The sequence below is a fragment of the Brienomyrus brachyistius genome, chromosome 19 (assembly GCF_023856365.1).
Source record: "Brienomyrus brachyistius isolate T26 chromosome 19, BBRACH_0.4, whole genome shotgun sequence".
In the NCBI taxonomy this organism is placed as follows: domain Eukaryota; kingdom Metazoa; phylum Chordata; class Actinopteri; order Osteoglossiformes; family Mormyridae; genus Brienomyrus; species Brienomyrus brachyistius.
In genome coordinates, this window is record NC_064551.1 from 498,508 (window position 1) to 519,272 (window position 20,765).

Below are 20,765 nucleotides of genomic sequence, written 5' to 3' on the forward strand. Positions count from 1 at the left end.
TGTTAACTTTCGGAAACATCAGTTTCAGATTACATTTACGTGTATTTATGTCTTAATGTAATGAAACAGTTCGTATATAAGGATTAAATATGAAATCCAGTGTTGGGAACCAAGTCTGCGGCAAATAATTCCAGTTTATATGTCAGTATTTAATCATTTAATCAATATAATGCTGTTGAATTGTGTCATAAGAAACTCAGAAGTATCACCTTCCAGATTTTCCAGGAGTGTAGCAATGTGAACACAGAAAACAACGACAATATTGTCATTTCATAGTAAAAAACCAACAGGCATCCATTTCTCACTCACTCACTTTCTTAAACTAGACAGAAACAGCCACCATCATGGTAAGGTCTTATACGTAAAAAATTAAATCATGCAGAGTAACTGTTTTCAATGAAACCACAGCCAGCAAAAATAACATGAGAATCAAATACATAAATAAAAATTCCATTTTAATAAATCTCAGAGAATCCACATTGAATTTAATAGTCCTTGGATGTACATATGTTACAAAAAACTAATAATGATCATCATAAACGGTGTACAAAAATAGCCAAGATTATAATTAGCTGCACTTTTATACTTAAAGTAATAAGGTTTATTTTACCTTAAACACAATCCTGCCACACAGGTCTTTATTCTCAAGTAATCTGCTATAAATCAGTATTTCGGCTGACTATATTAAACACAGTAACACTGACTGCAATCCAAAAACTTTAGCTGATATCAGTGACATTCACAGTAAACGTGATGTTCAAACTCTGGAATTCCAATGTTTTACACATAAAGACTAAACAAATTTTCCATTAAAATCATTACAGCGGTAATGCTAAAATTAGATTTTACTTTTACAGCAGAGTGTAGTTTTTTGACGCGGCTCATTCTGTGTATAAAACATTTCCATGAAAGCTCACAGAAGCCTTAAGTCTTAAGGGATTCTACCTCTTTTTGGTCAGTAGTACAACTCAAGACCTCACTTTCAATTGTGAGTCTGAAAGTGCTCCTCACTTCATGTGCCTTCAGTTAAACCTAAGAAAAACAACAATTAGCAAGGAAATGTGCAGTATTTTGAAGGGCCAACAAATCTGAAAAAAGGTGCCAACTAAGGCTGTCTGAAGCTTCTATTTTATATAATACTCACAGCACAATAACCAAACAAACAGATCAGAGCAAGGTTTTTAGTTTCATATACATTACAAAGAAACAAAACCTTACTACTGTGTTCCAAAATACATTTCCACGGCATATGATACAAATATTATAAGTGATTTTATGAAAAGTGTGAATTATGAATTATTAAATTTAGTCTCTGAACATCCATGAAGGCTATAAATAATGAAGATGCCTAATTAACAGGCAGTATTCCAGCCATAGGGTTTCAAATACCAATGAAAAAGTGAAGTTCAGCACCACTGAAAATGCATGACTAGCTGCTATGTTTCAGTTCCTCCGTTAAGAAGGTTTAGTAGGAGCGCAGTGGGCTGGCGACATCTCAAGGCCACACACCTTGCAATTTTGAACCAAATTTTTCCCAGTGTCTCATCTACAGATTATATGTGATGGAAGACGTTTTACAGTCCATGTAATGACTTACTTTGTGTAGCACTTAGCTCTGTCCAAGAATTTCTTGGCAACTTCTATATACCTTTATCAAGCAATTTAATCTCGGCTTGGAACTCTGAGGAAATAAAAAAAAAAAACAGAAATATTCCTTTACAGTGAATACCACTAATAATTACATGGCGCGTTGCAGACAGCTCACGGCATCTCTATTTCTCTGTTATGTCAAAGTCAACTTTATTGTCATCTCTGCTATATACTGTACAGATACATACATGGAGAGACGAGATGACGTGGCTCCAGTTTTTCTCAGTGCAGACAAGATAAAGACACGTAAGAAATAGGCACGTGGTGAACAAAGTAAATAAATATGAGGTATACACTATACTTGGAGATAGAGGTAGATTGGGAGACAGTTAGTGCAGTATCATCCACAAAGGTGGAAGTTAACTTTTACACTGGATGTGCAAGAGGTTACAATAGTTATATAGGAGAATGTGCAATAAGTGGCAAAGGGGTTACAATAGTTATATATGGAAAATGTGCAATAAGTGGCAAAGAGGTTACAATAGTTATATAGGAGAATGTGCAATAAGTGGCAAAGAGGTTACAATAGTTATATATGGAAAATGTGCAATAAGTGGAGAAGAGGTTACAATAGTTATTTCAACAGAAGTTACAATAGTTATATATGGAAAATGTGCAAATAAGTAGCAGAAGTGCAAAAATGCTTGTAGTAGAGTTTGTGTGTAAAGTGCAGATGTGCAGGAGTCAATTTGTTAGCAGTCCGGGTGTGTGTGGGGGGGAAGTGTGTTCAGGAGTCTAATCTTCAAAATCTGCTTTTAATTAACACTGTATACTTCGATGCCCAGAGCCTATGGGAAATTACCACCCATCACAACACTAAAAATAAAACCATGAATTAAAACTGCATTTATAATAATTTCCATCGACATACCTGGAAAAGGGGCACCACACTGGACACCGAATCAGGGTTTGCCGGTTCTTTCACCAGAATGCACAGGTAGTAAATCACTCTTTGCTGAAACAGATTTATGAAAATATTATTAAGTACAAACCACCCCAAAGACATCAAAAACATCACAAAGCACGTGGATTAATTTACTTGCGGATTTGTTGATCTCATCTATCCCTCATCTTCAAACGCAAATACAAGAAATTGTTTATTTGACGTTGGTCGTCAACCACTTTGGGACACTTTCAGGAGAATATTTCTCCTCGGATCTCACCATATAAATAGCCTCATTAATAACAATGTCCTTGATCCTGCTCATTTCGATGAAGGTGGTGCTCTCCCTGCCCGATGCATAGGACGCCGACACCTGGATGCCCAATGAGCCGATGACCAGCAGCGTCTCCTGGTCGATCTTGATGAAATGGATGTGGAGCATCATCCCAACGAGCGTCACAAGGATGGCAGCGGACAGCACCGCCGTGTTCTGCAACGCAACCCAAGCGACTTTAACACGACTCACCGCCAAAGCCTGCAGAAAGTAACATGTGCATCTTGACTGGTGAACCGCCTTACCTCGGTGACGAAAAACACGGCGTAGGCAAATAACCAAACCGAACAAGTGTACACCATGACCTTAAGCAAGGACATTTTAGGCGCGCTTACTATGAACTCTCTACAAAAACTGGAATGGAAACGGTATTCCAGTGACAGTGGTTTACCATTTATGTCGGTAAATTCATCATCTGCCATGATTAAGTGTGAATCCAACTCCTTCCTGAATTGCACTTGGAGAACTTTTTGGAAAATCGTGGAGTATAGGATGGAACCGTGAATTATTAGTTAGCAAATCCGTATGATGAACAATACGAAATAGTCCCAGGTTTAACTTGTATACAAAGACAGATACGCAAAAGATAAAGTCACCGAGCCCGAGAGAATAAACTGACAACCCAAATTACTTCCGTTTCTCGAGCGCGGTGCATATTGGGAAATGCAGTCATTTCTGTTTAATTTATCTCGATTGCTTTGGCACATTTCATATAACATGCTTAACATTTTCAAGACTCAAAACAAAAAAGAGCATTTCTCAATACAGTCCATGCATACAGTACACAAACACTATGGTTTATCTACAAAAGCCTGTAACTCACCCAAAACAATCATCTCTTGTCTCAAAATCAAACTCCACCAATGAATTAGTCAGTGTCACCAAAATAAAAAGTAGAATCAGCTTCGTTTTAGCCATGAGTCAAAATGCTGATATATTTTCAAAATGTCGGTATAATATGCTTTTAGCTCGAAGAATCTGGATGATAGTCGGTTCCCATTGTTTCATTGTCACTGACTGATTTTTCTTGAGCAAACTGATAGTATTGTAGGAGTACCGTGTGTGTTTAGGTGAACGGTTTCTTTCAATATTAAGATAGTTTTGCGCTGATATGTGCGACTAAGCATTCATTCCAGCTTCTCAGTATTAAAATGTGTAATAGTGAAAAAAGAGATAAACATAATTATATATACACAAATACATTAAATTTAATACAGATTGCACTGAATGTACTTCTGCGCGATCCGAAGCGCAATAACTTCTGCAGCAACTCATTTCCCCACACGGTGGCAGTAGAGTGTCCTTCATATCAGTTTTTTTGACTAATACAAACAAGTTGACTAAGCTTGGAGCTGGAACTTTGTAGATATTTTACAAGTCAGTCATCTCCTGTTAACCTTTATGTTGCCTCTGAACACCATCTAGCACTGGATCTACTTGAATTAAAAACACCCCTTTTATTTGCATTAAGTAGATATCCGTTTTCTTTTGTATCTACAGAAGAATGCGTCACACATCCATCACATTTTCTCGTTTCTATAGCAGGTTTGACAGTGATCCCACTGATCATGGGAGTCAAGAGCAGCTTTAAACCCAGATTTACATTTGAACCTCTGCTCAGTAAATGGATCTACTGGTACTGGAAAGCAGAGCGCTATTCAAAAGTCACAACATTAATCACCTTATGCAGACACATCTTAAAGTGCATCTGCATAAGGTGTTCAACAGTGTTTTTAATGAGTATGACACTCGGAGAATATTCTGATACTGCTGTTTATAAATAGTTTCCAAAGTTTCAACACCTGGGTGCCATATCTTCAGGCCAGATAACTGGCTGAGTAGCCAGATAACTTGTCAGATTTAGGACAGGCAGAACTCAATGTAAGTCAACAAATTGGGGTATCTTAAATGCACCGCATCATCATCATGTTACAGGCCCCTGCTGAATGACAACTGGAGGGCTATATGCCTATAAACTATATGAGACAATGATATCAAAATATTTCAATCAAATATCACAAGACAAGGGCAGTGGTGGCTTAATGGTTAGGGAAGTGTACTTGTAATTGAAAGATTGCAGATTCAAATCCCCGACCAGCAAGGCACCACTGAGGTACCCAGACCAAGATACAGCCCCCCAGCACTGCTCCCCAGGCGCTGAATTAGCTGCCCCCTGCTGTGTGTGGCAGAGGACACATTTTGGTGTTGTGCTGGGGTGTGTCAACAAAGACTACAGATCACCAAATTCTAAAATTGCCACTTAAATAGAATTTTTTTTTCAAAACCTTCAAATGTCATTATATCAACATCAATGATACTGCACAACTGAAGGATAATGTTAAGACTGACAATACAGGATTTTGTAGCACATAATGCCACGCGAGTTTGTCTAAAAGCAGCAGTTTTGAACAGAGCGGTCTCCACACAACCTTCGGCACTCTCCAGGCAGAAGAGGCCAACCCTGATCTCCAGTCACAAGCTTTCCAATAATGTTGTAGTCTCCTTTTATACCTTGTGAATATACAAAAAATAATAAAAAAATACATCGTGAGCCAAGTCCTTCCATCGTGAGCTAGTCAGCAGCCAGTGATTTTCGAGGATCCGGGTGGTTCTCTGGTGTTGTTTTGAGCCTCATGGCTTGCAAGCATTTTCCATAACAGACATTTCCCATAACAGTCACTCCCCTAAGTTTGGTACAATAAATTTTTGAACCACATTTTGTTCCTGTTCTGTTAGAAATGAATATCAACCTGAACATTTAAATAAATTCTGTCTGACAAAACTTCAATCTCTGACAGAATTGCAAAGCCTTAAAAAAGGAAGGAAAAAAAAGTTTAACTAAGGTCAGGTCAGGTTGGGGAGCATATGCTAGTGCAGTGCGTTGCTGCACCCACCACACAGCGAAACCCCTTGGGGTCCTGGCCAGCGATCCCCAGGCAGATACATGGTTCAGACCCACCCTCCGGAAGTGGCCATCCATCTGCCACAGCAAGGTGTTACATGGGCGTCCCTCAGCCTGGTCCAGCCGCTCAGGACTCCAGCAATGAGGATCCTGCGAGCCAGATCACCCTCAGGGAAACGCGCCACATAGCTGTAATGCTGTAACTGACGCTCCCTTACAATACAGGTAATGTGCCTCATTCGGGACTCCTCTAACAACCGCTCATTCGACACAGTCAAACCAGCGTACTCAAGGATTCTCCAAGGAGACTAAGCATGTGTAATAATTGATCCCAGTGGGGAAACTCTCTCTATACCTCCAATTTGCTCTCTGTAGCCGCTGCCTGACCGCAGCCAGTGACAAGTCAGAATCCCCAAGCTGCCCTGCAAGTAACACTGTTCTCCTAGTGATTGTAATCACTGGTGTCAACAACCCTTCAGAATGACACATTTCTACATATAGCAGAGAAAATGTATTTTGTAAATCATTACACATTTTAATTCTTTCTGAAATACACAACATTTGCATAAAATAACTGACCACAAAATAAACTGATCATTTAGTGTAAATTGCACTTGCAGAGGTCATTATTAAAACAGGGCCTTCAAGAAAAGGTTATTTGAGGAGAGCGTAAGTATGGCACAAGGACCGATGACCAAGTGTGAGCTTGCCCTGGGGCCAAGAACTGCCCCTCCACATGGGCGTTCGAAGCAGCTGTGTGGCCATCTTTAGATGTGGCTGGCAGTAACTGGCAGCTCGCCTGCCTCAGCAGGCCTTCGTCAGTGCGTTCCCGTCCCCGTAGTCACAGCTGTATGGGAAGTAGTAGAGGTCGTGTCGAACGGCCATCAGCAGGCCGGGCAGGCCGCGACGACCCCCCAGCTGTGAGGAGAACACCACACTAGGCACAGAGTCCTTGCTGGCAGGGTGGGGGGAGGGGATGGTCCGCAGCAGGCGCCCATCGCCTAGGCTCCATAGGCGTGTGTAGCAGTCCTGTCCCACTGGGGAGGGAACGAGTCACGGTACATAAGTACACTGCACACAAAGCTGCTGGTCTACCCTGCCACAGACGGGGCGACTCCATGACTCACCTGCCAGTAGCAGCCCCTCCGGCTCGCAGACGTGCAGTGGCAGGTACGCGTGCTCGTTGTGGTGACCATCGTACTGCCGCACTGCCTTGGTGACGCGCACGTCCCAAAGCTTAATCTGCTCACAGAGAGACACACAGAACTTCTGCTTATTACCGGCACAGTTACTCTGAGTTCTTTGCTGTATCCAGTTGGGAATCCTCAGGGTAAGATAAGATAAAATGGGTTCCCATGTAGACACAGGTGACAGGTAGGAGAATTAACTGATCATTTGATTTGATGTGCTATAAAAAGTACAGGATATGGGGGAAAAGGAGAGAGGCTTCAGCGACAGACCGTTCCCTTCATGTCGGCAGCGATGAGATAGTTCTCATCCTGCAGTACGTGGACCGAGGTGATGGCAGATTCCTGGTAGAAGCGACAGGCTTTCCAGCCATGGCCACGACGGGCTCGCTGCCTGAGATCGATGCTGAAGATCTCCCCTGAACGCCCCCCGTTGTACAGCACCGGGGCCTGGTGGATGACAGGGGGAGCAAGGTCATACAAAGATACAAGACACCTGGCCCCGTCCTCGGTGTGGAATTCAGGGCAAACGCCAGACTACGTCCCGAGGAGTCGCTGAGATAAGCTGCAGCCAGCGCACAGCACATTCAAACAGGTGCCGTTTTTTGACTTAGACAAATCAATGTTCTAATTCTGCTAAAAACTTTATCTTATTTATTTTGTTTTAATCGTTTACCTTTTTCTTTGCACTACCTCAGTAAAAGATTGTATAACAAAACGCTGAGTTACAGCCACTTTCAATGTTCATTTAATAAAAGTAAACAGCTTCACTACCGCTTATTATTAATTCCTTATTTATATTAGTTTGCTGATTCTCTTAGTTTTAATAAAGAAATGTGTCTTGAATGGAACATTTGTTTTTGCTGTGGTATCGAATTAGATATTAAGAATTAAAAGATTTCAGTTGTCTCAGTATGAACTGCTAAACCTTTCATGCTCACACCCGCAAGGTGTCTCATGCGAACGACATCGTTCACTCACCCGCAGGGCGAACTGCTGTGCCAGCACATCGCTGCCTACGCCGTAGGTCTGCCGCCGGCCCGTCACAGCGTCCGTCACGATGACACGTCTTGACAGCCCTGCCACGGCACAGTGGTTCGGAAGGGCTCAGCCCAGCAAATGCCCCCCTCCCGGTCATGCAGCCCCAGGGCCCTGTGCAAATGCCCCCCTCCGGGTCGTGCAGCCCCAAGGCCCTGCGCAAATGCCCCCCTCCCGGTCATGCAGCCCCAGGGCCCTGTGCAAATGCCCCCCTCCGGGTCGTGCAGCCCCAGGGCCCTGCACAAATGCCCCCCTCCCGGTCATGCAGCCCCAGGGCCCTGCACAAATGCCCCCCTCCCGGTCATGCAGCCCCAGGGCCCTGCACAAATGCCCCCCTCCCGGTCATGCAGCCCCAGGGCCCTGCGCAAAATGCCCCCCTCCCGGTCATGCAGCCCCAGGGCCCTGCGCAAAATGCCCCCCTCCCGGTCATGCAGCCCCAGGGCCCTGCGCAAAATGCCCCCCTCCGGGTCGTGCAGCCCCAGGGCCCTGCGCAAAATGCCCCCCTCCCGGTCATGCAGCCCCAGGGCCCTGCACAAATGCCCCCCTCCCGGTCATGCAGCCCCAGGGCCCTGCACAAATGCCCCCCTCCCGGTCATGCAGCCCCAGGGCCCTGCACAAATGCCCCCCTCCCGGTCATGCAGCCCCAGGGCCCTGTGCAAATGCCCCCCTCCGGGTCGTGCAGCCCCAGGGCCCTGCGCAAAATGCCCCCCTCCCGGTCAATGCAGCCCCAGGGCCCTGCGCAAAATGCCCCCCTCCCGGTCAATGCAGCCCCAGGGCCCAGCGCTCGTTCACCTGTGCTGAAGTTCTTGTCAGCCTGTGGGTTCAGACACCAGGCACAGGACCAAGCCGTTGAGATCTTAAAACTGCACAGCATTCCAGGCTGATCTGCAACACAGGGACAGAGCATCTCTCATCTCATTCCCTTCCACAGACAACCGACAAGTGATAATCTACAATTAAAGCCCATTTCAAGCAAATTGACATTTATTATACACAACCTGGTTAAAATATCCTAGGATGTAACTAGTGAGCACATATATTACATAAATAGGCTAAAGGATACGGGAACTCATCTCACCAGTGTTCGAGTTGCTAAACAGAGACGCTGGTAACAAACTGACGCAGCCTGGGGTCTGGGCTATTCCAACCAGACACAGTCTGAAGAAACCCATTAAGGAAGCAAGCCTCACCGCTGCCATTTGGTCTGCTTGGCTTAGAGTCCCCTCATGCAAAAAAAAAAAGCTATGTACCAAAGACCAGCGAAGAGACTGTCAACACATGGCCCTGAGACGTGTGAAGGATACAGCACGTGTGAATCTGGATGGGTGACTGAGGCCCAGCAAATTGAGTTCACCTGGAAGCGGAGGGGTGTATCAGCTCCTGCCGTCCCAGTCGCAGCCTCACATCCATACATTCACCGTCTTCAGCCAAGATGATCGACGCAACGACACCAGGTGGCACTATTCCCCTCTTACCTTACGATTGGTGAAGTACAGGTTGTCGCACATCTCGACGGACAGCGAGCAGTTACTGCCAGCGTGGAAGTTCATGATGCCATACTTGCAACCCCCGTGGTCCACATCATTGACGGTGAAAACGCGCTCGCACGCCGAGTCAGCCTGGGGACAGGACAGCATGCTGGAGAGGGCTCATCACTGCGCAAGTGATGTTAATCAGCTTTAAGGTAGGCCAGGACCAAAACACACACACTGCCTTGGCCTGCTTACACTACACGTCGTCTTTGCCAGCAGCTACATCGAAAGGAGGCGCCGTTACTCGCTACAATAAGGCGGAAGGAGGCGCCGTTACTCGCTACAATAAGGCGGAAGGAGGCGCAGTTACTCGCTACAATAAGGCGGAAGGAGGCGCCGTTACTCGCTACAATAAGGCGGAAGGAGGCGCCGTTACTCGCTACAATAAGGCGGAAGGAGGCGCCGTTACTCGCTACAATAAGGCGGAAGGAGGCGCCGTTACTCGCTACAATAAGGCGGAAGGAGGCGCCGTTACTCGCTACAATAAGGCGAAAGGAAGCGCCGTTACTCGCTACAATAAGGCGGAAGGAGGCGCCGTTACTCGCTACAATAAGGCGGAAGGAGGCGCCGTTACTCGCTACAATAAGGCGGAAGGAGGCGCCGTTACTCTCTACAATAAGGCGGAAGGAGGCGCCGTTACTCGCTACAATAAGGCGGAAGGAGGCGCCGTTACTCGCTACAATAAGGCGGAAGGAGGCGCCGTTACTCGCTACAATAAGGCGGAAGGAGGCACTGTTACTCACTACAATAAGGCGGAAATTGTCGGTGTCGGGGCTGCTGGAGTCGGGGCTGCGCACCTCCAGTCGCTGGCGCCTCATGCTGCAGACCTTCAGCTCATGGATAAGCCTCAGCAATCGGAAGGACAATTCATTTGCTCAGAACCCCAGTGAAAAGTCAATGTATATATTCAAAATACATGAAAAAATCCATCCATAGCGAGGCACAGTACTGCTAAGATCTCCAAACTGCTGAGGATCAGCCACGCCCCACATTAACTACACTCTGAAGAAAGACAGCAGAAGCCATTTGGCAGGTTACCTGCTGTACGAGTTTCCTGGAGTAAGCCCCAGGTGCCTTTTCTGCAGGAGCAGCGTAGAGTTGAGGCCGACCCGAGGCGACTTCTAGAGAAAAGAAAAATCGCAGTACGCTGTTTTTGACCTGCACTGTGGCCATAGAAATGGGTACAGCTATTTCCATAGTCATGATGATGAACTGGACGTATACAAATTGACGTAAAATCCAGAGCTGGTGGTATGGACACCTGGCCACGAAGGGCCGCACACTGGCTCGCCGTGCTCACCGCCCCTACGCTGGCCGCCTCCTCCTCCAGGAGCCGCAGCCTCCGACGCTCCTGCTCTTCCCGCTGCAGGCCCTCCCTGGTCAGCGGGTTGCAGTTGTTATGTCCTGGCAACAGACGGAAGTACCGGTTCTTCTCAGCATCAAAGTAGAACCCTGGCAATTCTGTAAAAAAACGCAAAGCAAAAAAGTATGACAGACTGCAAAATACACAAATGACACTGGCCAGACAGAGCGACTGTGTATTAATGCGTTACCAAGTATCAACACTAAAAAAATGTGCAACACAAATGCCATGCATTGCATAAACAAACTCTAATCCAAATTTATAGAACATATAACCTAGACTTCCAAATATCATAAAAAATGAACTTCTCCCGCCCAAAAAAAACCTTACCTGGGGCAGACATCTGAGTGCTGAAAGATGAACTCCTGCTGTCTGGGATGTGATCCAACGCCCTGTGAGAAGAGCCTTCGGCAGAAGCACAAACTCCCTCAAGGCTGCAGAAAGATTCCAATTAAAATTCCACAGGAATAACGTGCGTAGCTGAAGGTGCAGGTCAAGGACACCAGCATAAAACCAGGAAATTATGGACATCCTTAAGCATCCAGTACAATCTCTTTGCAGGAGATAAAACACGAGTATTGTGCTTTAAATATCTGGCCCAAAGAATCAAATTCCATATTAATATCAGATGGAACACTGACAGACTTTTGTATTTGACATTTCAGAAGTTTATCCCAAAATAGTCTGACGAATCACAACCAACAAGATGTTGTGATTTATGTAAAACTGACTGGTGTGTTTAGACATAAAAAAATATGAGATAATGAATATCAAGGGAATGAGAAGATTCCCGCTGAACCGCTCTAAAAAAAAAAACAAAAGCAGAATTTCAATATAGATAGTGTGTTTTAGCATGTTCATCGTCACGATTTTATAGTGACTGAAAGAGCAAATGGTGATTTGAAGCTGTGTAACTGAAACTGATAATCAACACGACACAGTGTAACTGCATGCAGCGCGTCTGTCGGTGCCGCACGCTGACTCCGCTCGTAAGCCTTGCGATAACAGCCGCGCTTCCGCCGACCGGAGCCACAGAGGTGCCGCCTGCGCTCATTCCCTATTCTGCATGTTCCCTTTCTTCATTCCTACCACCAGTACATAGAGAAAAGTGTACTAATCCGGAAACGCACCTACCATTTTACCGTACTTACTACAGTGTCTTCTCTTCCAAAGCAGTAAAACCGCCTTACTTGGCTCAACCAAAGTTTTCAATCACGTTTCGTATCGGATTGACTGGAATGTGTCGTTAACTATACCAATGCCAATCTTACACCCACTAGTGTAAGCACAACAAAAGTTTGCACCACCCGTAAAGGTAAGATAGCCACATTAGGGCGAAATTACCAGGCAAGCTAGGTGGCTAACATATAATAGCATCGAACTTAAGAGAAAACTATATCAATAAGCAAAACAGCACAGCTTATAATAACAGTTTCCTATTACGCAATAAGTTAGTTTTAACAGAATATTGTGTAAGATACATATATAAATACACATATGGAATACAGCGCCATTGCCATCATACTACAGCACTTCGTTACCTGCACAACGTCGTTTCCACGTGATTTCGAATAAGCCCGCCTCTCGACTGCGATTGGCCAACAATATCAAATAAAACAGCGTAATGCAGTTACGCGATTGGTGGATAAGCCCATCAATTACGTGTATTTTGTATGTACACAACTATCCATCCATCCATCCATCCATCCATCCATCCATCCATCCATCCATCCATCCATCCATCCATCCATCCATCAATTTTCCAAACCGCTTATCCTTAACCCAGACCGGGGGGGCAGTCTTTTACTTTAATTTGAGGCTAAACAAATTGCAACGATTTTGTAATATGGTTTGAGAATGAATGTAATCAAAGCTGATGGCATGCCTTGCTGTAAATACACATGTAAATTTCATACTTAATATGCAGAAAAAAACTACCCATAATTCTTAGTTTTTAAATGCCTGAGCTTGACTAAAATATCCTGAAATCTAAATGATTGAAATGAATTTTCTTGTAGAATATTGAAAAAGACGACGATTATTTTTAAGTAAAATGATTAATTACACGTCGTCTTTATTTACATTCCGGGGCAGTAGGTGGCGATATGCCCTACAAATGTAATAAGGACTCCGTCGACAAATACAGCGAAGAAGTTGAGGTGGCTGCAGCTGGACTCTCTTGTGACAGCCGAGGAGCGACAGGATCACGTGGTTCGGTAACGCATAGACTTACATACGATGTGTTTGGTTCGCGTGCTGACACGGTGGATATGTAGACCAAGCGTAATGTTATGGGTAAGGAATTTTAATTTAGCATGGCCATATTGTGTACGTGTCATAGCTGTGATTTTTAACTACTGTGTGCAGTTAGCTGGATAACCTGCCAAGTTTTAATGTTCGCATTTTGTTTTTTCAGAAGACCGGCCGCTCGCATCCAGATAATCGCGGATTCGCTGGCGGTAAATTGGAAGGTTTGCGGTTCAGTTATAAGTGTTTTGCTTAGATGGCATACAGTTCTATTTATCGCACATAAAAATTTTTGATTATTTAATTTTCGCTTGTTTCTTTCTTTTTGTGGCCCGCTGGTAAATAGAATTTGTTACCCCCGGAAAAGGAATATATGCATCTGTCATTGTGCCTAACAGTTACGTTTTGTAACAACCTTCTAAAACTTTGCGATAAGGTGAGTACGTGTTAACAAAATGACAAAATAAGTATTGCTTGTGAGAAAATGGGACTTAATAGGAAATGTTTTGAATGACATTTTAAAGGTTTTAATTCCTGTTGGTTGGTTTTGTTATCGGAGTGCGTAAATTCATGGAAATGTGTATATGCACTTAACTAAAGCGTCTTTATAACATTGACATAGCCAACTAGCATGTAAGGTCGTTTTGCTGCTATAGAATTTAATAAAAAAATATGGATTTTTTTTTTTTAAATCAGTTGTCGTTTTTATTATTTGAGCTGCAAGTGTGTAGGGAGAAAAAGATAAGCTTGAAAATTTCAAGCAATCGGTACTTAAAATTGGACAAAACGCTGAATAATTCAGCAGATTCTGAAAACTTCAAACTCCTCTTCATCCATCATTCTTTTCTTCCCCGCCCTCATTTGCCACTGGATGTAGTATTCTGATGTTACCGTTGATAAATGAGCTAAGATTCCGAAGTGATCGTAGGTGTTTCCTGTCAACAAACAAGTGGTTGTGTTTGTGCCTGTATCCCCGTGCACCTTATGCACAGTGTATAGTGTGACTCGGATTGTGCTTTAGCAACTTTTAACCGACTCATTTCTTCTCAGGCACAGACCAGAGGAGAGGAAACGGAACAAACATTTCAGCATGGACCTGAAGACCTTCCTGCAGCTTTTTGTACTCGTGGTCTGGGCTCTGGACGGAACCTTTTGTGTTGAAGGAAAGCTTTTTGTTGACTTTTCTGCACAGAGGGAGAATATCCTGGCAAACAGCGCCCGGTCGGCCAACAGCAGCCGCGTGTTTTACGGGATAATGATGGACGCCGGCAGCACAGGCACTCGTATCCATGTTTACGCTTTCATCCAGGAGGACCCGGGTGAGACCCTGCACTCCATACCGCATGTAGTGCCCATGGCTCTTTGCCATTTTATCTGGAAATATTTCTCTCAATTGGCCATTGTTTGAGTAATTCATTAAAATATAACTTTCCAGTAGTAATTATTAGATTAAATTATGCTGCATTAAATGTGGCTTCAGTGTGTTGGACTTTGAAACACAATGGAAGAGCCCCTGATCTTTCTCATTGGCTCCGATTGCCTTTTCCGTTCCATGTGTGAATGTGCCTGAGTTTCTGTCCTGTTTCTGTTAAAGACGGGCTGCCGTATTTGCACAACGAAACGTTCCATTCGGAAGAGATTGGTTTATCTTCATATGTGAACACGCCTGTGGAGGTAGGTTTCGCTTTCGCTGTAATCCTGTCTGTCATGCTTTTTGTGAGCAGATCTTTCTCCTGGTCCTGTCCGGATGGCTGTGTATGGGGCCTCACCTGAGAGTACAGCCCACGGCTGAGGCTCTGTAGTTGGGAGTGGACTGAGTGCAGTGCGGCCAGATGGCAGACAGCCCTGCTTGTCCTTTCTCTGCTCCCTCAGGCTGGGAAGCTGGTTCGCGAGCTACTGAAGGTTGCAACAGCGGTGGTGCCTCGCGACATGTGGCACGTGACCCCGCTGGTGCTGAGGGCCACTGCAGGCTTTCGGCTGCTCCCTGCGGATAAAGCTCACGTGTTGATTGAGGAGGTGAGCCGCCCGTGCATTAAGCAGGGAGCGCGCATTTTAATATCACAGGAGCTGCATACAGTAACATCTCACAGACTAAATATCCTATATTTGCTTTCACTAGCATGAGCTTCTACTCCTATTCTGACTGCATTTGAAGTTCTTCTGACTGTCCCCTGTGGATGATGCGTACAGAAGGTTTCCCCATGTCAAACAGGAGCACTAGGTGTTTCTGCAGTTGTCTTGTGCCTCAGGCATTCCTTTTGCTGTAATCTTCTCTCCTTAAGATCAAGGAAGTCTTCAGTCAGTCCCCCTTTTTGGTGACAAGCAGAAGCGTCAGTATCATCGACGGTACATATGAAGGTATGTGTGGCTGGCTGCTTCCACAGTTATCCAGGTAGAAATTTACAGTGTGTTAAACAGTCCACTTTTTATTTTTAATGCAAGTTTTATCTTGTATAGTTGTGACTGTTAATTCCACATATTACTGCATCCTCAGTGGTGTAATATTGAATGATTTCTGTTCTATTTCTGTTAGGAATCCTGGCATGGGTGTCTCTGAACTTCCTAACAGGTAAAGTGCTCTTAAGCTGATTGATTTAAGTCACAAAACAAATGGTTGTTGGATTTTTATTAGACATCTGAGTTACAAATGAATAGAAACGTTTTTTAAATTGCTTTAGTTAGAAGTGTGTAAAATATTCTTTCCTTATTATGGTCACCCATACAGCGAAGTGTAGGATCTGTCTCCAAATCCATGAATAATGAGCTCAGCCAAACACGTTATTGTTCACTCAGTAAACTTATTTATCACTGACAGAATTCCCGGAACTTTCACCGACTTTGGCCTCTTCTCTGTATTTGTTTTGCTTTCTTCAGGACATTTTTAACGTCTCCTCATGGGGGGTGGTGCTCATGTTTCTATGTGCCTGTTTCTAGGGCATTTGCATGTCGACATGAAGAGATCAGCAGGCGTTTTAGACCTGGGTGGGGCCTCAACCCAAATCACATTTCTACCTAAATGTCAGGTAAACATGACATTCTTCATTATCTGCTATTTTTCTTCCACTGATTCTTTTTTAAAAATACTGTTTGCTTTTATATACAGTCCTCTATATATTACATCCCTTTATTTAACAGAAAACTGTTAATAAAGCTCCTACTGATCATGTCGCCAAATTGGAGATATTAAACACAACATACCTGCTCTACTCTCACAGGTAACCTGGGCAACGGTTTTGGGTTTTTTGTGTGTGTGTGTGTGTGTGTGTGTGTGTGTGTGTGTGTGTGTGTGTAAAATAAGACTGGGTCTTGTATCAGGACTTGAGAAGCACAGCCTCCTTAATATATTGCACTGTATGACTTTAAGGCTCACGGGGCCTGCGGTGTCTAAATAGTGTTGTGGTTTCAGTTCTGACAGAAGAATGGAGCATCATTTGGGGGCTGGGCCTTAATTTCTGCTTTGGTGCTATGAGTGAGTTGTTTGATGTGATTCAGAGAATGTTAGTAATTTTGTATTGCATTTGGAGCTGGAAATTTCTGAGTTCTTAGTCGAAAATTTAAATTGGAACGTCCCCCGGTAGTCAGAATCACTACTTGGACGAACTTCCACAGCTCTGACCTCAGAATCCAAGATGGCTGCATCTTTCATGAACTGGAATAGAAGCTGTAGTTATCCATCCCTTTTCCAAACCGCTTCTCCAACTGCTTCTCCTACTGGGTCGCGAGGGGTCCGGATGTTGCTGATGGAAGTTTTCTTCTCACAGTTACCTCAAAAATGGACTCAAAGTTGCTCGCCTCGTCACTTTAGGGGCCCTGAGTGATGCAGGTATGTAAGGATTGTTTTATGTAGGGAATTGTACACCCTTGGGGCCACAATTTTGTCTGTCAAATGACTGAATCTTTTATGTATATACACATTAGATTAATTAAGAGCATGTCTGTGATACATGGACAGCTGGTTCAATGAATGGTTCTGTTTTTGGTTGTGTGGTAATTAGTATTAAGGTATTAGAAATGTAATGGTACAATAGTCTTTCACACGATGGTTTGTAAGCACAGCAGAAGGAGTCAGGAAATCGTACATCAAAGCAAAATGCGATCGGTTAAACGGAACCGCACATCTGAACCATACATCCTCCCCGGTTACTTCCGTAAAAATCTGCATGTATCAGTAGTCAAAACTGTCATTGTGTCCCAAAGCATCTCGTCTCTGGTGCTGACGTTCAGATGCTTCATGAGGCTTTTGTATTTCGACTGTATTTCAAAGGCCTCTCTGTTCTCTGAAGTGGCAAAGCATGAGACATATCAAATGTATGAATGTATTTGCAGTTTGCGGTTTGTTTGGGACATCGGCTGTAGTAACAATGGCTCTGAATCTGGGGAAATGCACTTCAGTTGCAAATATATGACTATTCATGCATAAGCAGTTTCATTTGATTGTGGTCCATGTCCTTCAGAACTTATTCTCCCTGTACAGAAATTACGGCACTCAGTTTCATATGCTGGCATGAGGACGCCATGTCGACTACGTTTCCTGAACATTCTCATTTCAATATAGTAACGACCCAGTCTGTGACTGTATGCTGTCTGTGTTTGGTGAATCGTGAAAAGACTTTTTTTGCGATTGATACCTGTGCAACCTTGATGTGTTTTGGTTTCCAGATCCAGGAAAGAAAGTTTTTAAAAGTTTGTGCTTGCCGAGGAACTATTCTGTTAATTATACCTTTGGTGGAATCACGTATGAAATCAGTGGAAATATAAATGGTAAGAATCTGCTCATAGGAGTGAAAAACTGCTGAATACTAACAAAAGAATGTGAAAGTGTCATTTGTTGTTTGCATTCACGACAAAGGAGATTTCTGTGGTGTACCATGAAGCAAATTTTACTTCCCCAGATTTGCGATAGTAGGGTTAACTAAGCCTGATTACCAGCACGACTGTGGTTATAGACTCAATAAGCTAAGTCAGGGCTTATTGGTCAGAGTCTGTGAACGTTTACATAATAGGGTGGCTTTGGCCAACTAGATAGGTGCATGTTCCATCCTGAGATGGGAGTATTCATTCAGAGTTAGATCTATATCTTTATTTTTGTTTAACTTGCACCTCTTGTAATCTGCCTGCAGGCTACAATGGCTACGAGACCTGCTACAAAGAGGTTTTGAAGGCCATCAAGGGCTCTGTGCGCAAGCCATACAATATTCATGAGAACGTGTTTTATGCTGTTGCCTACTACTATGACATGGCTAAGGACTCGGGCCTCATTGGTGAGCAGAATTCATAGCCTGCAGAGCATCTCCTGATGGATATATTTGACCTTCCTTTACACCACATCTGCAGACTGGAGTGAGCCTGGTTGCAGCAATATTGCCTTGACCATTTAGCGTGGGGGGTTCTCAAAGTCCTGACTGCGGTCTGGATGCCAACCTCACCGCAGGTTAATCCAGAACCAGCCGGTAACGCACCTTATGAGTGGATATGGTTAATGTGAAAAGGCTTAATGTGGTTTGAAATGCAAAAGTACAATGTCGAACCACCAAACTCTGCACACAACTTGTCAAACCCCCCCCCCCATTGAATACATTTTTACATTAAGATTCCATTATTGTTATATATTGATTTCTATAATGAATGTTAGCATTTCATGAACTTTAATGGATTAACACTTTTGTTCTAATACTGAACCTCTGACTGTCTGGTGCCCCCATCTGGCTTGTCCAGGTCCAGCTCTCTGCTCAGGCAGGTCCAGGGCTGACATGAAAATCTTACATATGAGTTTTTGGACGATTCTTGTATATTTAATTATTCCGGGTTCTGTTTTGATATTTCAGATATTTATTTTGTCATTGAAATCCCTGTAATGCTACTAATTTATTTTAAAATGTACTCAAATTGTGCACAAAAGTGAATTTTTCAATTTATTTCAGAAGGCAGTCAAGGTGAGCATGTGGAAGTGAAAAGGTTTAAGAAGAAAGCAAAAGAAGGTGAGGAGGGGTCCTGCTGAAAGCCGGGGGGGTCGGGGGGGGACCCTCACCAAGCTGAGCATAATGGCGGCTCTAAAGCCTCCTGTGCGTGTAACACACTGTAAACGGCTGAGTAGGGGCATACGGCTGAGTAGGGGCATACGGCTGAGTAGGGGCATACGGATCGTTCAGTTTTGCAGCTGCTGCATCAATCCTGGCTGTACAGGTTACAATTTGGTACAAACTCTAACGTGTGCCCTTGTCTGGCCAGGGAGAGAGAGCAGACCTCGTTTGTGTAACTGCATGTTTTGGAGTGAATGTCTCATACAGTAAAAGGCTTTCAGCTAGACTTGGTTTCGAGGAGCTTGTTCTTTGTGCTGTGTTTCAGTATGCAGTGACAAGTCCAAGGATCACTACGCCAAGCCTTTTGAGTGTATGGACCTGACATACATCACAGCCTTGCTGACGGAGGGCTTTGGCTTTCAGGACAGCGTGGGCCTGCAGGTAAGGTGTGTTGTTCTCTGTGGGGCTGCAGGTCAGGCGTATTGTTCTCTGTGGGGCTGCAGGTCAGGCGTATTGTTCTCTGTGGGGCTGCAGGTCAGGCGTGTTGTTCTCTGTGGGGCTGCAGGTCAGGCGTGTTGTTCTCTGTGGGGCTGCAGGTCAGGCGTGTTGTTCTCTGTATTTTGAAGCTGACAAAAAAAGTGAAAGGCTTTGAGAGCAGCTGGGCCTTGGGAGCCATGCTGGAGTACCTCCATAAAGTCCGAATCCCCTGACGGCGTCCCTCTGCTGGAGTACCTCCATAAAGTCCGAATCCCCTGACGGCGTCCCTCTGCTGGAGTACCTCCATAAAGTCCGAATCCCCTGACGGCGTCCCTCTGCTGGAGTACCTCCATAAAGTCCGAATCCCCTGATGGCGTCCCTCTGCTGGAGTACCTCCATAAAGTCCGAATCCCCTGACGGCGTCCCTCTGCTGGAGTACCTCCATAAAGTCCGAATCCCCTGAAAGCGTTCCTCTGAAGTCTAATGAAAGGTCACAGAGAGGTTGGACACTCTCAGTCCTCTAGGTCAGTAGCCCTTAGGCAAATGTATAAAAAGACATCAGAAATTAAACATGTCAACAAACCTCTCAGGTTCAAATTACAATTGCTGCACCCTTAATGATTGTTTTCAGAATAGTTTCCTTTCAGTTTATTGGCTTTTCCCAGCCACCTGCTTGTTTTATTTATTAATATACAATATTATATTGTTCCTCCATGGTAACTTGGGTTTTTAACTGTCATAAGTCAGTGCCTTGATGCTTCTTCCATGGGTTTTTTTGGCATATGATTTAATAATATGCTACAGATTGTCGACGCATGAAAACTATATGGCCTACATAAAGAGCCAGATTTAATAAGCAAGCTGAATTGGCGCTCGTGAGAGTGTGTGTGAGAGACTGTGTGTGTGTGTGTGTGAGAGACTGTGTGTGTGTGAGAGTGTGTGTGAGAGAGAGAGAGACAGAGTGTGACGAACCAAGAACTCCCAAGTTTTTGGAGAACCAAGGTCAACAGGTGTGTACAGCAGCACCAGCAGCCATGGTTATGGTGTGTTCTATGTTAAGTTGTGAATGTATGTATATATATGTATATGTGTATATTACCAAAATAAAGTGAGAATATTGCAGAAATCTTAC

The 20,765-nt window shown here is 44.2% G+C and overlaps 3 protein-coding genes and 1 long non-coding RNA gene across 12 annotated transcripts; 1 reads left to right on the forward strand and 3 right to left on the reverse strand.

Moving 5' to 3' along the window:
• Nucleotides 1-438: 438 nt before the first annotated feature.
• pigh (phosphatidylinositol glycan anchor biosynthesis, class H) lies at nucleotides 439-3,531 on the reverse strand. The gene is made up of 5 exons (XM_048985764.1): nucleotides 3,113-3,531; nucleotides 2,814-3,023; nucleotides 2,522-2,605; nucleotides 1,598-1,681; nucleotides 439-1,032 (listed from the first exon to the last, which is right to left on the reverse strand). Exons 1-4 carry the CDS (start codon nucleotides 3,287-3,289, stop codon nucleotides 1,610-1,612), a joined length of 543 nt encoding a protein of 180 aa, XP_048841721.1. The 5' UTR covers nucleotides 3,290-3,531; the 3' UTR covers nucleotides 439-1,032; nucleotides 1,598-1,609.
• Nucleotides 3,532-4,309: 778 nt separating this feature from the next.
• wdr21 (WD repeat domain 21) lies at nucleotides 4,310-12,505 on the reverse strand. 4 transcript variants are annotated; one of them, XM_048985760.1, is made up of 13 exons: nucleotides 12,431-12,505; nucleotides 11,220-11,323; nucleotides 10,827-10,987; nucleotides 10,565-10,647; nucleotides 10,270-10,372; nucleotides 9,470-9,613; nucleotides 9,299-9,348; nucleotides 9,073-9,152; nucleotides 8,787-8,879; nucleotides 7,938-8,035; nucleotides 7,230-7,406; nucleotides 6,897-7,011; nucleotides 4,310-6,806 (listed from the first exon to the last, which is right to left on the reverse strand). In XM_048985760.1, exons 2-13 carry the CDS (start codon nucleotides 11,230-11,232, stop codon nucleotides 6,574-6,576), a joined length of 1,350 nt encoding a protein of 449 aa, XP_048841717.1. In that variant the 5' UTR covers nucleotides 11,233-11,323; nucleotides 12,431-12,505; the 3' UTR covers nucleotides 4,310-6,573. The 4 variants fall into 4 exon arrangements, with proteins under 4 accessions (XP_048841717.1, XP_048841718.1, XP_048841720.1 ...); XM_048985761.1 differs by lacking the exon at nucleotides 12,431-12,505 and adding an exon at nucleotides 12,371-12,430 and having other exon boundaries at nucleotides 11,220-11,369; XM_048985763.1 differs by lacking the exon at nucleotides 12,431-12,505 and adding an exon at nucleotides 12,041-12,424.
• A 491-nt stretch (nucleotides 12,506-12,996) lies between these two features.
• Nucleotides 12,997-20,759, forward strand: LOC125714362 (ectonucleoside triphosphate diphosphohydrolase 5-like). 6 transcript variants are annotated; one of them, XM_048984896.1, is made up of 16 exons: nucleotides 12,997-13,184; nucleotides 13,306-13,360; nucleotides 13,483-13,572; nucleotides 14,187-14,455; nucleotides 14,731-14,810; nucleotides 15,009-15,152; nucleotides 15,419-15,494; nucleotides 15,670-15,705; nucleotides 16,071-16,159; nucleotides 16,272-16,351; nucleotides 16,898-16,959; nucleotides 17,796-17,897; nucleotides 18,257-18,397; nucleotides 19,058-19,114; nucleotides 19,482-19,659; nucleotides 19,722-20,759. In XM_048984896.1, the coding sequence occupies exons 4-16, from the start codon at nucleotides 14,227-14,229 to the stop codon at nucleotides 19,864-19,866; spliced, it is 1,419 nt and encodes a 472-aa protein (XP_048840853.1). In that variant the 5' UTR covers nucleotides 12,997-13,184; nucleotides 13,306-13,360; nucleotides 13,483-13,572; nucleotides 14,187-14,226; the 3' UTR covers nucleotides 19,867-20,759. The 6 variants fall into 6 exon arrangements, with proteins under 6 accessions (XP_048840853.1, XP_048840855.1, XP_048840854.1 ...); XM_048984898.1 differs by having other exon boundaries at nucleotides 13,025-13,184; nucleotides 13,306-13,348; XM_048984897.1 differs by having other exon boundaries at nucleotides 13,025-13,184; nucleotides 13,309-13,360.
• Nucleotides 19,036-20,147, reverse strand: LOC125714398 (uncharacterized). The gene is made up of 2 exons (XR_007383654.1): nucleotides 20,027-20,147; nucleotides 19,036-19,980 (listed from the first exon to the last, which is right to left on the reverse strand). It is a non-coding gene; the product is annotated as an uncharacterized LOC125714398 (long non-coding RNA).
• Nucleotides 20,760-20,765: the final 6 nt, after the last annotated feature.

Coding starts and splice junctions, on each gene's coding strand:
- pigh (XM_048985764.1), bottom strand. CDS start 3,289: ATGGCAGATGATGAATTTACCGACATAAATGGTAAACCACTGTCACTG. Junction 3,024..3,112: donor CCGTGTTTTTCGTCACCGAG/GTAAGGCGGTTC, acceptor GTTGCGTTGCAG/AACACGGCGGTGCTGTCCGC. Junction 2,606..2,813: donor TTAATGAGGCTATTTATATG/GTGAGATCCGAG, acceptor AATCTGTTTCAG/CAAAGAGTGATTTACTACCT.
- wdr21 (XM_048985760.1), bottom strand. Junction 8,880..9,072: donor GTTTAGCAACTCGAACACTG/GTGAGATGAGTT, acceptor CCTGTGTTGCAG/ATCAGCCTGGAATGCTGTGC. Junction 7,012..7,229: donor CTGCCGACATGAAGGGAACG/GTCTGTCGCTGA, acceptor CTCTGTGAGCAG/ATTAAGCTTTGGGACGTGCG.
- LOC125714362 (XM_048984896.1), top strand. CDS start 14,227: ATGGACCTGAAGACCTTCCTGCAGCTTTTTGTACTCGTGGTCTGGGCT. Junction 15,153..15,418: donor CTCACGTGTTGATTGAGGAG/GTGAGCCGCCCG, acceptor TCTCTCCTTAAG/ATCAAGGAAGTCTTCAGTCA. Junction 16,352..16,897: donor TACCTGCTCTACTCTCACAG/GTAACCTGGGCA, acceptor TTCTTCTCACAG/TTACCTCAAAAATGGACTCA.